Below are 16,025 nucleotides of genomic sequence, written 5' to 3'. Positions count from 1 at the left end.
CACACATATACATATATATATATATATATATATATATATATATTAGGAATTTTCCATATTGATTTTAGTACAGGTGTTTTACCTGTATTTAAAATTTTTGCACTTTGTTGCATTGTGTTAATAGTTAATGAAAATGTCCATAAAATGTATATGTGTGTGTGTGTGTGTGTGTGTGTGTGTGTGTGTGTGTGTGTGTGTGTGTGTGTGTGTGTTTCCTGATCTTCTGCTCATCATGTATTTATTTGATAAAAAATATAGTGAAAAAATTATATTCTGCAATATTGCTACAATTTAAAATAACTGTTAAATAATATTTTAAATGTAATTTATTCATGTGGTGCAGCTGAATTTTCAGCATCGTCAGTGTCACATGATCCTTCAGAAATCGTTCTAATTACTGATTTATTGCTGAAGAAACTTTTATTATTATCAATGTTAAAAACTGGTGTTGCTTAATATTTTTGTGGAAACTGTAGTACTATTTTTTTCAGGATTGTTTAATGAACAGAAAGTTCAAAATAATTGAATTATTAATCCAATTATTAATCATTTTACATATCATGCTTGTGAGGAACAAGTTTAACTTCTGAAGTGCAATGAAAAATAAATGTTAAATCAGTGATCCCCAACCCACATACAATCAAATGTTTAGAATGACATTCTCTCAGTAGCTTGGTGTGTGTGTGTGTGTGTGTGTGTGTGTGTCATTTCAACACTGATAGCTAAGGTTTTCTGTGTGTCCCTTGAGTTATTGTCCTGTTACTGTGACCTTTAATTGAAGATCAATGCTTTGTAATGAAAATACTCACTAGAGGTGACATCTACCATTAAGTTAAATAATGTCGATATGTGTAATTCATCTGTTTTGTTGATAGATAATAGTTATAGGATGCTTGATGCACAAAATACGGTTATTTTGTCAAGAACACAAGATTTTCTGTCTGATTGTGACAACAAATCAATAGATGGAGCTGAAAATTAGTTTGAAACCACCTTGTAGTCTCAATTAATTCATTCACTGACAGATATTTTGATTTTTATAATGAATATTTGACATGTTATTTTTCAGTCTGACCCATATTGAGTGACAGGCAAGGAAAAATGCACATTTTGTAAGAAAATGTAATAATCCAGGATACTATATCCTAACACAGGTGAAAGTCTCTGAACATTTTCTTGATGAATATATTCTTTCTCAGTTCAGAAGCTAGTTTCGTCTTACTACTCAACTGTAATCAGTAAGTGGCTATACAGATACGTCTATGCTATTAAAGCAACAGCTCTATTTCTCATGGTCAAGGGTTTAAAGCATTCAGGACCTTTATGAGAAAAAGCTGTCGTAAACTATAGTCTTCATATTGTGATTCGGTTTCATCACAACTAGTGACACACTTGAAGAGCCTTTCATTAGTTTTGAGTCACTGTCATTATTACCCTTCCTGCGTCTTTTCTCTCTTTCTCTCTCTTTTCCCTGGTCTCGGCATAAAGTCATTAACCGAGGCTGCCGGGGTGATGTGGCCACTCACACACACTAAAAGGGCAATGATGCTCTTGACATTCTTCTAGGCTAAACCTCCTCACCTCCAATAATCCTGCCGCTTCCTCTGACATTTAATCACCGTTCACGTCCACCGTCCACCATCAATACCGGACACGGGTGACGCCATGTCTGGTTCACCCTTTTCACCTCACATCTCGGGCCTGTCGTGAAAACTCAAATGGGAATCTGATGTACATGGTTGTGAGAGCAGACGTTGATTTGGAAATGGTGTAATGGAGCGTTTCTTTCTCAATATCCATGCTTAGATAACATAAAAAGTGCTTTTACAGTATTTGATCAAAAATGCAGTTAAAATGTAAAATTGTGAAATTTAAAAGAACTGCTTTCAGTTTTAATATATTTTAACATGTAATTTCTAAAGCTGAAATTTCAGCATCATTACTCCAGTCTTCCGTGTCACATGATACCTCAAAAATTGTTAGAATATTCTGAGTTGGTGCTCAATTATTATCAATTATTTTTGGTGATCAAATATTAATAATGGTGATGCATTATTTGATGAATAGAATACCTAAAAGAACAGCATAAAAAAAAAATGAAATTTCTGTAACCTTACACATGTCTTTTTCTAACTTTGAATGATTAAATTTTTTTTTAATTGTATAAAAAAAAAAAAAAACACCCCAAACTTTTGATTGGCAGTTTATCCCAATTTTCACAATTATTAAGCAACAAAATTCAACACTGATAATAATAAGAAATGCATCTAGAGCAGCAATTTTTTTGGCATATTAGAATGATTTCTGAAGGAACTGAAAATGCAGTTTAGTACATTTAAATATATATATATATATATATATATATATATATATATATAGAATAACCAGCCAAATGGTGGCCTTTCAGTGTTGTCTAATTCATGAGGCCTTGTCAAACTTTACCTAAACAAATCTGATGCATTCAATATTTGTTTTTTTCTTTCCTGTTTCTCTTTCCCCAGCCGTTGGACTATGAGACCAAAAAAGCATACACATTTAAAGTGGAGGCCTCCAATGCACACCTGGATCCACGCTTCCACAATTTTGGCCCGTTCAAAGACACAGCGACAGTGAAGATAAACGTTCTGGATGTGGATGAGCCACCCGTCTTCAGCAAACCCTCCTACGCGATGGATGTTTATGAGGACACGCCACAAGGCACCATCATAGGAGCCGTGACAGCACAGGATCTCGATGCAGGAAACAGTCCAGTCAGGTATTCAAACATAGCACATATAAACGAATAAGACTAGGGGCTGGTTACCGGAAGGTTGTTAGTTCAGTCCTTGCAAGAAGCGAGCCATCACTATTGTGCCTTTGAGCATCATATTTAGAGGATGTTCAAGATTTAAAGGGTCAGTTCACCCAAAAATGAAAATTCTGGCATTAATTACTCACCCTCATGTCGTTCCAAACCTGTAAGACCTTCGTTCATCTTCGGAACACAAATTAAGATATTTTTGATGAATTCCGAGAGCTCTCTGACCTTGAACACGATCAAGGTCCAGAAACATAGTAAGGATATCGTTAAAATAATCCATGTGACATCAGGGGTTCAACCGTAATTTTACGAAGCTACGAGAATACTTTTTGTGCGCAAAGAAAACAAAAATAACGACTTTATTCAACAATTCGTCTCCTTCAAGTTACCATGGCACTATTTTGGAGAGGATCACATACATAAACAACGTATTCTGTTCGGTGTCAGCAGCACCGTACGCGGATACGTTGTTTACGCTTTGATCTGAATGTAAACAACGTATCCGCGTTCATACGTTGCATACGTTGTTTACGTATGTGATACTCTCCAAAATGTTGCCAGGGTGACACGGAGGAGACGAATTGTTGAATAAAATCATTATGTTTGTTTTTTTTTACGTACAAAAAGTATTCTCGTAGTTTCGAAAAATTACGGTTAAACCACTGATATCACATGGATTATTTTAACGATGTCCTTACTACGTTTCTGGACCTTGATCGTGTTAGAATCCTTGCTGTCTATGGGAGGGTCATCAAAAATATCTTAATTTGTACTCCGAAGATGAACAAAGGTCTTACAGGTTTGGAACGACATGAGGGTGAGTAATTAATGCCAGAATTTTCATTTTTGGGGAACTATCCCTTTAATTATTTTTTTCCATGGAACAACTGGTTGTGTGCCAAATTACACATCACTATATACAGTATTTGTGTTTACTAAAAACAGCAGGTAAAAACAGCAGCATGCTGAAAGATTTACCTCGTTTTAAAATCCATTATGTTTTAGAAGATTGCTTTTAAAGTTTTACAAGAAGACAAACCATTGATGCACCACTGCGGGGTCCCAAAACTACCTAACATCACAAGTTAGTTTGTTTCTCTATGAATATTTCATTCAATATACTGTAAGAAAGCAAAATGGACAAAGGAAAGATTTGTATAAGTGAAAGGGCTTTGTTTCCCCTTTGTTTTGGTCTTCCCTGATTCATTATTTAGACACATTGTAACATTGCTCAATGGGGATGTGCACTTTCTCATCGGAAAACAATGGTCCCCAATGAGCCTCCGTGCGAAGGGAACAAAGCTTTTAAAAAATTGTCTATACACGCCGCATGTCCACGTTGCGGCCCATGGAGTGAGACAAAATAGCTAAAGTGCTTTTTGGTATTGAAGGTTTCTGCGACTTCCACCAAAGCTTTTTAAGTTGTCTCCGAGCTTCGGGGGTCAAGAAAGGAGCTGCAGAGAGATCAGAAATGGACAGACTTATGAAAAAGTACATTTGTCCGAAGCTGTGTTGTTCGCATGCACAAAAATTCACTGAAGCCTATCTTGAAGTAAACCAACCAAACAAGAGTTCAGAGCCCCACAGTGAGCAAAATGTACTGGTATGAGGAATGTAGACTTCTGTACAGTAAATTACAAGTGCATTTCTTCATTTAGAAGAAGCTTTTAACCAAAGTAACCAAGAAATGAGGAAATACAACATAAGAGGTTCGCCCTAAGGAGGCATTTGCATTAGAAATGCTGTATAGCACCTGGAGTGATCAGAGAAGCACAGACTAGAGCCAAGATGATAGAACATATTAAGGTCAACGTGAAATCAAAATTGACCCTCTTATCGTTCTAAATGCTTGCATAATTCATCAGTGTTTTTCAAAGAAAATAAAATTTTTATTTTTGTATATTAACACCAATTCCAGATGAGTCGGTTTTATATGCATTACATTGTCACAGCTGCAGTCCGTGTATGGTATTTATGATAATTATTATGTTGAATCGGACCTCCTAACGGTTGTGAATCACAACATCAAAGGCTTTTGTTGAGAATCCAATGCAAATGCACAAAATCCTCAGATGTTTTTTTGTTGACCACCTTTTGAGTGAATTTAACAAGGCAGCCGCTGAAATGTGGAAAATATAAACACCGTAGCATCTCACCTCGCCCAGTGCTCCCACTTCATTTCTCTTTGCTCAATTCTAGGTCAAGCCACAAATAAATAAATAAGCATGCAGCGTTGAAAATATCAGCCTGCATTAATGCATCCAGGGTTCAGAACAGGTTTGCAAAAGTGTTAGTGAGAGAATGAGTCCAAAGCGTCAAGTAGAACATGAAGGAGGTCAATGAAAACCCAACTTTTTCAAAGTCATTCATATTCCTGCATACTGGTGTGCAGTCTCAAAGAGACACATGTAAAGTACCACCTGAGAATGGTCACGGGGTCCGTTAACAAGGTTGCTAGGCCATTACACCGATGTTCACAGCTGTTCAAAACTGGACCCCACACATTGCAATTTACTAGAGTGCACAATACTTTCATGCCAGCTTGCCGCATGACTAAATCAAACATGATGAGCGCTGTGTAAAACTGTGAGGATGAGAAAATGAGAAAAAAAAAATTATATATACTCTTGAGTATCATTATGTTCATCTATGGTACTAATCTAGTAGTACCTAACTTAGTTAAAGTGAAAATGACCCTCAGTAGTATTGTATATAAGGGCGTGTTTACACTTGACATTGGTTCGATTATAATGAACACTTGTGCAATAGCAGTTATTGTGGTTCATTTGAATAATCATGAACACTGCCATATGAACCTTGGCGCGTGTCAAACAATGAACTCGAAATGAGCTCTGGTGCAGCTCAACTGATATATGAATGCAACACGGATCTAAACAAACCCAAAACAGGATGTGATGTCACAAGATGTGACCCTAAAAAAGGTTGCACTTGGCAGGTTTGGTTTGATTAAAACAAACTCTGCTGCGTTATTGTGGTTCATTTGAAAAAGTGTGAACGCTGCAATACAAAACTTGGTGCACACCAAACAATGAACTTGAAATTAACTCTGATGTGGTTTAGCTGATATTATATGAATGCAAAACAGATCAAACTAATCTAAACGAACGCAAAACAGGTGATGTCACAAGATCCTAAGACCCTAAAATGAATAGAATGCTCAAGCATACCTCATTATGGGAGCTACAGTATGTTAATCATCACAGTTCGGTACAGGCAACAGAACCACCGATCTTCATTTTTGTGTACAATGAATTTCTGCCACTGTTGTGACTCCTTTAAGCTCTGCAGGAGTTACCAGCAGGTAAAAATACTACCGTATGTGTACAAAAACAACGAGTGCATTTAGTCCAGCATAGAATTGTTTTTGCTGCCTGCTAAGTTTGCAAAACATACGTCATAAAAGTCCAATCAGGTTTGTGACTGTATCCTTATGCCTTTGGTTTTGTATGTTAAAAATGAGAGAGTGAATGCGAGGACTAAATTATTTTCTTTTTTTGGTCCGGACCAAAAGAACCAAGAGAAACGAACTACAAGTGTAAACACACCTTCAGACAAAGGGCCACATTTACTAAACAGGGCAAATTATTGTGAGACCGCAATTCCAAAAAAGTGCTGATGAGAGTGTAAAGTTCCGCGGTTGATTTACTGACAATGGGCAAATTAAATAACACAGACGCAGAAGATCCTTTCCATAATGACAAATTACATCTACCAGGAGCAGCACTAATTAGCATAAGGTTGCAAACAAGCAGATCCGATTATAATCAGGTGTGGGTAATCCACCAACAACACAGGCAAAAAAAATGTGACCCTGGACCTCAAAACCAGTCATATGTAGCACAGGTATATTTGTAGCAATAGCCATTGTATGGGTCAAAATGATCGATTTTTATTTTATGCCAAAAATCATTAGGATATTAATGTTCCATGGAGATATTTTGTAAATTTCCTACCATAAATATATAAAAACTTAATTTTTGATTAGTAATATGCATTGCTAAGAACTTCGTTTGGACAACGTTAAGGTGAATTTCTCAATATTTATATATATATATTTTTTTTTGCACCCTCAGATTCCAGATTTTCAAATAGTTGTATCTCAGCCAAATATTGTCCTATCCTAACAAACCATACATCAATGGAAATCTTATTCAAGTTTCAAATTTACCCTTATGACTGGTTTTGTGGTCCAGGGTTACAAATGTGTTAAAACTTGCTTTTATGGGGCGTTAAATAATGGCGCAAATACCTATAAATTAACTAGTGCAAGCCTTAGTAAATCACAGAACATGATTCATTTAGATACTCTTCCCCCATAAATTTTGTGTCTGAAAGGAAAAGGGCAATAAGGTCAGCTGCAAAAATAAATGTGTCCATGCCTTTTCAGCTTTAATTTTTCACTGCGTACATCCTGACAGTAGTTTTTTAAAGCCAAAAGAGGGTTTGTGTTGGTTCAAGCTGTTGGTAAATGTGGCCCTACATTTGTTCTCTGTTCTTCAGGTATTCCATCGACTGGAAGAGTGACCTGGACAGCTTCTTTGACATCGATCCTGTCAGAGGAACCATCTCCACCAATGAGCTTCTGGACAGGGAGAGTATAGCCCAGCACAACATTTCAGTTGTGGCCACTAAAGTTAGTAAGTATATGGCTGTGAACCTCAGAAGTGATTCATAAAAGTTCAGTTGTCTTAAATGCTGGGATTTTTTGCGGACTGATTTACGGTGACCCATCGCAGTGCAGTCAGCAGCAAATTCCATTAAAGTCTGCATTTTACGAGCATTCATAAAGTATGACGACTCTCCTGGAATATGTATCATTATTACAGTGTCTTTCCTTTCTCCTTGACTATTTCAGTGTTCTTAAACTGCCGGTGAATTAATTGTTCCTTGCCATCAAGGTGGTCATTTATAGAAGACTCAATGATAAGACAACAATGATAAACTAAATCTTTGTTTTAAAGTCAGTTACAAATATTAGAGTAATCCATAATTACTCTTTCATATTATTTATTACATTATAACATTCTTCGCCCCTTCAGTGACTTTTATTTTTGATTAACATAAAAAAAAATCCCTTTTAGTCACCTCAATTGCAGCCAATTAATTGTCAAGTTTCTGGTCTACATTTTTACTTAGTTTGTTTATTTATTTATTTTCAGGTTAAATATCCCATTTTTATTGAATATAAGACATTTTCGCCACGTAATTAAATACATGCATTCTTTGGTAAAACATAATAATAAATAATAAAAAAATCATAATTATGAGATAAAAGTAAAAATTATGACATACTATGTGAAAGTTATGACAGCATCATTAATTTACATGGCATAATTCACTTTATATGTCACAATTATGACTTAATTTCAATAATTAAACAATCCCAATTTTTCATCAATTTCACCTTTATCTCATAATTACAATTTAGTATGTCATAATTTTTACTTTTATCTCATAATTACAATTTAGTATGTCATAATTTTTACTTTTATCTCATAATTACAATTTAGTATGTCATAATTTTTACTTTTATCTCATAATTACAATTTAGTATGTCATAATTTAGATTTTTTTTTATATCATAATTATGACTTAGTATGTCACACTTTTTTGTCATAATTTCCACTTTTATTTCATAAGTATGACATTTATCTCATAATTTTTACTGTTATGTCATAATTCAAATTATTATTTAACAAAGTGCGATTTTTTTCCCCCTCTGAAATGGACTTCCATATGTTTGATTTTGAAAACTGTCAGATTATGGGGGGAACAAAGGGTTTACAAACTGCATTTCTTATTGACTATTTTAGGAAGTAATTTGAAAGGCGATCAAGCACCAGCATCAAAGATGTCATTGCTGTAATTGTGTTTGTGTCAGAAAAGATCTGTGGATTGAATCACGACGTAAATAAGCAAATCCATCGTCATCAAGTCGTCAAATCCTCCAAGAAGTCCCCAACGCCATTATCTTGGTGGATATGTGGTGCTCAATCAAAATTACAAACGCGGTGACTCACATTCATTAAGACGGAATGGGGATGAGAGGTCATTAAAAGTTGAGCCTTCATCACCATGGTAATGGTTATTACTCACTGTCTCTCAAGGTTGCACTGGTGATATGCTAATTGTGATTTCTAAAGCTAATTTGGGAGAGACTAAAGCTAAGTCGGGGCTGTTAAACTTCCCTCCTGTCCTGCAATGGGAATTGTCCACCCTGTGTTAAGCTCCATTTTTATTCACTATCAGTGCCTTTTAGACAATTTTACATTCTGTGCTGTTGGCCCAGATGGATTCAAAGAAATCACAGAGCACATAGTCAGACATTCATAACTCATGGCTAAACTGAATATTATAAATATAGTCAATGTTATTCAAAAGTATATATTAATTATTCATAAACTAGGCCATCTCTGCTATTTTTGACTATATATATTTCTGTCATGACAACTCTCGGTACTCTCTAATGTACATGACAATGTTAATGTATTTGGTCTTGGCGGAATAGATCTGCTATGCTGCTACGCTGCTGCTGCTGCAGAGCAAGTACTGAGACTTGCTACTGCCAATACATCCACAACATGCTGCTGTGAGCATGTAAGAAATGTTGCTGCTGCAAACATAACATATATGAAATAACCCCCATATAGCGTACATGAATCAACTCGTAGCAGATCTATACAGGTGGAGCTGGGGAAGGTGGAGGATTTCTGAAGCAAGCTGCAACTGCTACGGCAAGCATGAGTCATATATTTGAATGTTGAGCAGCAAGCTCATTGGCTACCGATACAGGAGAGAACCAATCAGCTGTGCCATGTGATGATGTCATTAGGTCCGATTTTTTTTCCCCCTCTGAAATGGACTTCCATATGTTTGATTTTGAAAACTGTCAGATTATGGGGGGAACAAAGGGTTTACAAACTGCATTTCTTATTGACTATTTTAGGAAGTAATTTGAAAGGCGATCAAGCACCAGCATCAAAGATGTCATTGCTGTAATTGTGTTTGTGTCAGAAAAGATCTGTGGATTGAATCACGACGTAAATAAGCAAATCCATCGTCATCAAGTCGTCAAATCCTCCAAGAAGTCCCCAACGCCATTATCTTGGTGGATATGTGGTGCTCAATCAAAATTACAAACGCGGTGACTCACATTCATTAAGACGGAATGGGGATGAGAGGTCATTAAAAGTTGAGCCTTCATCACCATGGTAATGGTTATTACTCACTGTCTCTCAAGGTTGCACTGGTGATATGCTAATTGTGATTTCTAAAGCTAATTTGGGAGAGACTAAAGCTAAGTCGGGGCTGTTAAACTTCCCTCCTGTCCTGCAATGGGAATTGTCCACCCTGTGTTAAGCTCCATTTTTATTCACTATCAGTGCCTTTTAGACAATTTTACATTCTGTGCTGTTGGCCCAGATGGATTCAAAGAAATCACAGAGCACATAGTCAGACATTCATAACTCATGGCTAAACTGAATATTATAAATATAGTCAATGTTATTCAAAAGTATATATTAATTATTCATAAACTAGGCCATCTCTGCTATTTTTGACTATATATATTTCTGTCATGACAACTCTCGGTACTCTCTAATGTACATGACAATGTTAATGTATTTGGTCTTGGCGGAATAGATCTGCTATGCTGCTACGCTGCTGCTGCTGCAGAGCAAGTACTGAGACTTGCTACTGCCAATACATCCACAACATGCTGCTGTGAGCATGTAAGAAATGTTGCTGCTGCAAACATAACATATATGAAATAACCCCCATATAGCGTACATGAATCAACTCGTAGCAGATCTATACAGGTGGAGCTGGGGAAGGTGGAGGATTTCTGAAGCAAGCTGCAACTGCTACGGCAAGCATGAGTCATATATTTGAATGTTGAGCAGCAAGCTCATTGGCTACCGATACAGGAGAGAACCAATCAGCTGTGCCATGTGATGATGTCATTAGGTCCGATTGAGTTAGACCTATCGGACTGCGCCATCTAGAGTTTCATGCCAGAACTCTCTCTATAAATATACAGTATAAACACACACACACACACATATGTGTCTCACACATTTGCAACATCATATCTCACAACTGTGACTGAATCTTTCATATTTAAAATTTTTCAGGCATCCTAGTTAAATAGCCGATTTTCATTTTGCATGTCCCTAACCCTATTTTTTTTTTGCCCACTTTGACCATTTGAAGCTGATAACTATGAGCGCTAAGTATTAAACAAGCCATTTTTGCTTTCCTACAACTTATAAATGCTCATATCACCAGCGTGTGATGTGTAATATCCTTACTTGCATTATGCAGTGCCTTGTAAAACATGCTTGACAGCTTTTCTATCTGATTATGAGGTACAGAGAACACCTGTTCAACACCATCACAAGCAAGTCTAGCATAAATCGCAGCTTCTTGTTTTTTTTCCCCACACCTCTCCTGCGCTTTTAGGGGCATTAATGTCACCCCAGGTGGAATTCCAGATGTTCTGGAGCCTCAGAAGAGAGTGCTGAGGGAAGCATGAGTCAGCACACAGTTTCCAAACACTCCACGCTTGTTGCACATCATGAACATTTTTTCTTTTAGTTTCCATTAGGACAGCAAACATATTTGATTTACATAATCCCTTCTCGCTCATTACAACAGTCAGCTTGCTGAAGGATAAACTATTTTACACGACAGCTAGAACCAATATGTTTTACAAAATGTGTTAAGCAGACAATTATTTGTTTACATCTTGTACAGCACCAGTTGCAAATAGGGCCACAATCAAAACTTGAAAATGAATGTGCTGTCCACATATAGCCTATAGGCTGTTGTAGGCCACACAAACTTTCTGTCAAACCTACAAAGGAAGCAGAACTGTTTTATCTTAAAAAGACACACATTTTAAATATGCGATTAGAGCATTTTCATTCGTTTGAAGCCAGGCCAACAATACCCATCGAAGCACGAACAAAAACATCACAAACACACATTTACTGTTATGCTGTCAAAAGATCTAGCGTACAGCAAAATGACGATTTCTCCTTTATACAACAGCGCCATCTAGTGGCAAAGTCTGTCATTTAAGTCGTTAAGTTGAAGCCATAGTTGACTTGTAAACACTGTTGTGGTTTTAATAAAAACTCACTAGATTCTAAGATTTTCTTTTTTTTCTAAAAGAGTATTGTAAAATATTAGAAAACCTAAATAAATCACTGATGCATAAATATAATCATTGCTAGTTTTTTTAAATGTATTTTGCAGGTGTTTACCCACAAAGTTTGTCCACTTCAAAAAAACAGATTTGTACATTTTCTAGATAAACTTCATCACTTTCATCAGAATGTTGAAATTTAAATTTAAACTTAAAGATTTAATCTAAACGTATTTAATAATATGTATTTATGTATGTATGTATGTATGTATGTTTATTTATTTAATATTATTATTATTAAGAATAATGATAATAATAATAATAATAATTATTATTATTATTATTATTATTATTATTATTATTATTATTATTATTATTATTATTTAGTTTACATAATATTTAAAAGATGCCAGTCGTATCAAATTATGGTTGCAGGTCAAAGGTAGTTTGGGTCACACCCTGAATTGTTAAAAAAATGTATTATTATTAAAATTATTTTCTTGACATATTGAAATGCATCAAATGTATGCAATTAGAAAATGATAAATGTTGCCATATATTCAGTACTTTGGTTATCTGAACATATCAAATATGTTGGTTCAAATATTGAACTTGGTTTGAAAATCGAAGTGAATTGCATTTAACTTTTAGTTAGCCAGAACGTCTTATAAAACTCCAACAGTGGCTACAGAAAAAGAAATTTGCTGCAGGACATCTGGGGCAGAAGCACAGGACCTGGAGAATGATGAAGTGTCAGATTTCAGATCAATTGTATCAACAGTAATTATTTTTATTTATTTATTTTTTACTGGACATCAGACGCCCTGGAGTCCCTGAAGCTAAAGTAACAAACAGCTGCACACACACACACACACACACACACACACACTTTCTCTCCAGGAAGATTGCTCATCTTCATCAAGGCTGCCCACAGGTCTTGGCTTTATACGGGACCCCTGTGAGGGATGAGTTCAGATCCCTCGTTCTAAGCCTTCTCACCTTCTCCTCAGACATGCTGAGCCCATCTCACAGATCTGATCTATAAAAGTTTATTCCACACTGATCTTCACCTCCACACTGCATGCTCAAGCAGAATTCAAACAATATCAGCGAGACGTGTTCAAACATCAACAGCTGTGCCAGAGAGGACACCGCTGACCTTGTGTGTCAGCTAGAAACTTCTTATTTTTAGAATGATTTTTACCTTATATTCTTACCCACTAAACCTTTTTGTAGTTTTAAGAATAGAATAGAATAGAATAGAATAGAATAGCAGACTATGAATAATACTTAAATCCCCTTTAAAGTTTTCAGTGTAAAACCACATATAGTAGGCAGTATAGTATATTAGTGGTTTAGAACATAACGTTCAGTACAGTGTACTACTTTCTTTATTGACTGTAAATTATGTCCTCAGTCCTGTATTAATAATGTATTTTGGTTCCTCAGCAGAAGGCTGATGTCATATGATTTTAGTAAAGAATTGTGGAGTTATTAATGGGACAGGGTCAATTCGATCCCAATTCTATAAGCAGTTCTCAAACTGAACCATGTAAAAAATGTATATGGATGATTCTGTTCTAATCACTTGACTTTGACCCCAAACTAAACTTGTATAATTTAAACTTTTAATTTAAAACATATTATTATGTCATTTTGGTATATGGTGATGTCAGTATTGTGATGCTTATTGTGGATATTGTGGGTGATGATAAATGCAAAACCATTAAATGTCTGATGTTATAGTGCAAGATTAATTAAAAAACATAATATTTTCCATTTTTAAACAGAAATCCAAAATAATAGGCATTATTGCTTTCTCTATCCTTTAACAATTCATATATCCTTTAAAAATAGAATAACTGGTTAAAATAATCTTTAAAATCATTCTAAGGGAGAGAAACGTTTCCATAACTGAAGAACGAGTGCAAACTTGCGCATTGTAATGTGTGCTTTGTGTTGCTCCTGACATATAATATCTTATGTTTGTGTGGTTTGTGTAGATAACCCAGTGCTGACCAGCAGAGTGGCCGTCACAGTTCATGTGCTGGACATTAATGAGTTTCCACCAGAGCTGGCCATGCCTTACGAGACCTTCGTGTGTGAGAGTGCCAAAGTCGGGCAGGTGAGTGAATATAAATGGTTGTGTGTGCATGTGTGTATGTTTGCATGTCCAAAACCAATTCTGGTCTAATGAGCCATTTAAGATGATGTATGACAGACTCCAGAGTCTGACACTCTCATTAAATCCTGAAAGTGCACTATATTCCTGCTTTATCCAGGTACAGTGTGTGTGTGTGTGTGTGTGTGTGTGTGTGTGAGCAATCCCTAATCTACTGTATCTTGCCCACTTACACTGAACCCCTGAACCATAGAGTAAACAGGAAAACCTTTCTGAAAACATGCTGTGAGATATTTTATACAATATTTTCTCCTATTGCCTTTCTTTGTATATTATGCGAAAACAAAAGTGAGTAATTTTTGCGCATTTAAAGCTCATCACCACAATGAATGAGGTTAGTGGTTGCCAGGATGTTGCTATGTGGTTGCTAATGTGTTTGAAGTGGTATCTAGGGTGTTGCTGGTTGCAATTTTTATTTTATTTTATTTTATTTTCACAGTCCTACTACACTAGATGCCAGGAATTAATAAAAACACTTATGCAGTTGCTAAGGTGTTTGGAGTGGTATCTAGGGTGTTTTTATTATTTTACATTTTATTTTAATTTACTATTTTTACAGTCCTGCTTCACTAGTTACCAAGAAGGATATTTTTTTTATATATATAATTTTTATTATATTTTTCACTGTCCTCTTTCACAAGGTACTTGGAAGGAATAAAATACGTATATATGAGATTTATATTTATTTATTTATTATACTATTATAAGTCTTTTTCTTAGTTTAGAGCCTTTTTCTTAGTTTGAATGGGTATGGCGCTTCTGGCCAGAACTGTATGGTTTGATTGATACATTGGACAGGAAGAGCCTGGTGGGTAAGTGATACATTAGTGATGTGCTAATGGTCCTACCCAGCATGCACCTGTGGCGCTGGTGACAGCCCTACAACAGGTGATGCCAGCAGGAGGGTGGGTGGTACGGACGTCTGTTAGCTACGGAAGATTGATCTGCTTGTACTGTTAGTGCACAGTGTAGCATGATCGCTGGATTGAAAGCAGACTAATTGGTTTTAGATGCAGAATCGAGGAGAAAAACCACAGGAGCACTTGATTAAACATTACTGAGCACATGCTGCCGGCTGCCTCTTATCTTCATGCACTTGTGACTAGTTTCTAACTCATGCTTCATGCATGTAATGTTGTGAGTGCAATTGTTTCATATACATAAAGCACTGTAAAGTGGATTGTTTTTATTCTAAGGAATATATTATGTGGTTGTATATCTCCATTAATTAAGAACAAACACTGACTCTGACTCTGAGTTTTCTATACTAATGTTTATTTCGTTTGTCCCTAAAGAACTGAAGATGTGAATAGTTTCAATTAATAATGTATACTTTTTTAGTATAAGAGATTATATGCCAGTGTGCACTAATAACCTTCATAAACCATTAAGACATTTCGTAATCCTTAATGTTTACCATAAAATATTTAAACAAGCGATTAACCATTAAAAGACTATATTTATGCAGTTTTACATTTTTAACCACATTCTGGGTGTCCCACAGTGATCAAATATACCATCAGAGACTGTTTATGTAAAATTTCTTAAGCCCTGATCAATAATCTTTCGATTAACTTTGTGTTAGGTGATTCAGGTCATCAGTGCAAGAGACCAGGATCTTCCTCAAGCCGGACAAAGATTTTCCTTCAAATCACCTCAAGAGGGAGTGAAGACCAAAAACTTCACCGTCAGAGACTTTGGAAGTGAGTCTGTCTTGTTATTTCTTAGTCAAGTGATTTATTTGGAGAGAGAGAGAGAGAGAGAGAGAGAGAGAGAGAGAGAATGATATATAGCCTATAATAATAATAATAATTATAATTATTATTATTATTATTATTTATTATTATTATTATTATTATTATTATTATTATGTG

The 16,025-nt window shown here is 35.7% G+C and overlaps 1 protein-coding gene across 2 annotated transcripts in view; it reads left to right on the top strand.

Annotated features, from left to right (window-relative positions):
• Nucleotides 1-16,025, top strand: part of cdh12b (cadherin 12b) — a 138,576-nt gene that overhangs the window by 112,172 nt on the left and 10,379 nt on the right. For both annotated transcript variants that reach the window (XR_001608923.1, XM_016267949.1), the window contains exons 7-10: nt 2,502-2,755; nt 7,322-7,458; nt 13,973-14,094; nt 15,737-15,854. Coding sequence is in view for 1 of the 2 variants with exons in the window: in XM_016267949.1 (XP_016123435.1) it covers nt 2,502-2,755; nt 7,322-7,458; nt 13,973-14,094; nt 15,737-15,854 (631 nt within the window). In the remaining variant the exon portion in view is untranslated. The remainder of the gene's footprint in view (nt 1-2,501; nt 2,756-7,321; nt 7,459-13,972; nt 14,095-15,736; nt 15,855-16,025) is intronic.

The sequence above is a fragment of the Sinocyclocheilus grahami genome, unplaced genomic scaffold (genome assembly GCF_001515645.1).
Source record: "Sinocyclocheilus grahami isolate Dianchi unplaced genomic scaffold, SAMN03320097.WGS_v1.1 scaffold41.1, whole genome shotgun sequence".
Lineage (NCBI taxonomy): Eukaryota > Metazoa > Chordata > Actinopteri > Cypriniformes > Cyprinidae > Sinocyclocheilus > Sinocyclocheilus grahami.
The sequence above is the reverse complement of the archived record's forward strand: the minus strand, read 5'-3'. Positions and strand labels throughout refer to the sequence as shown.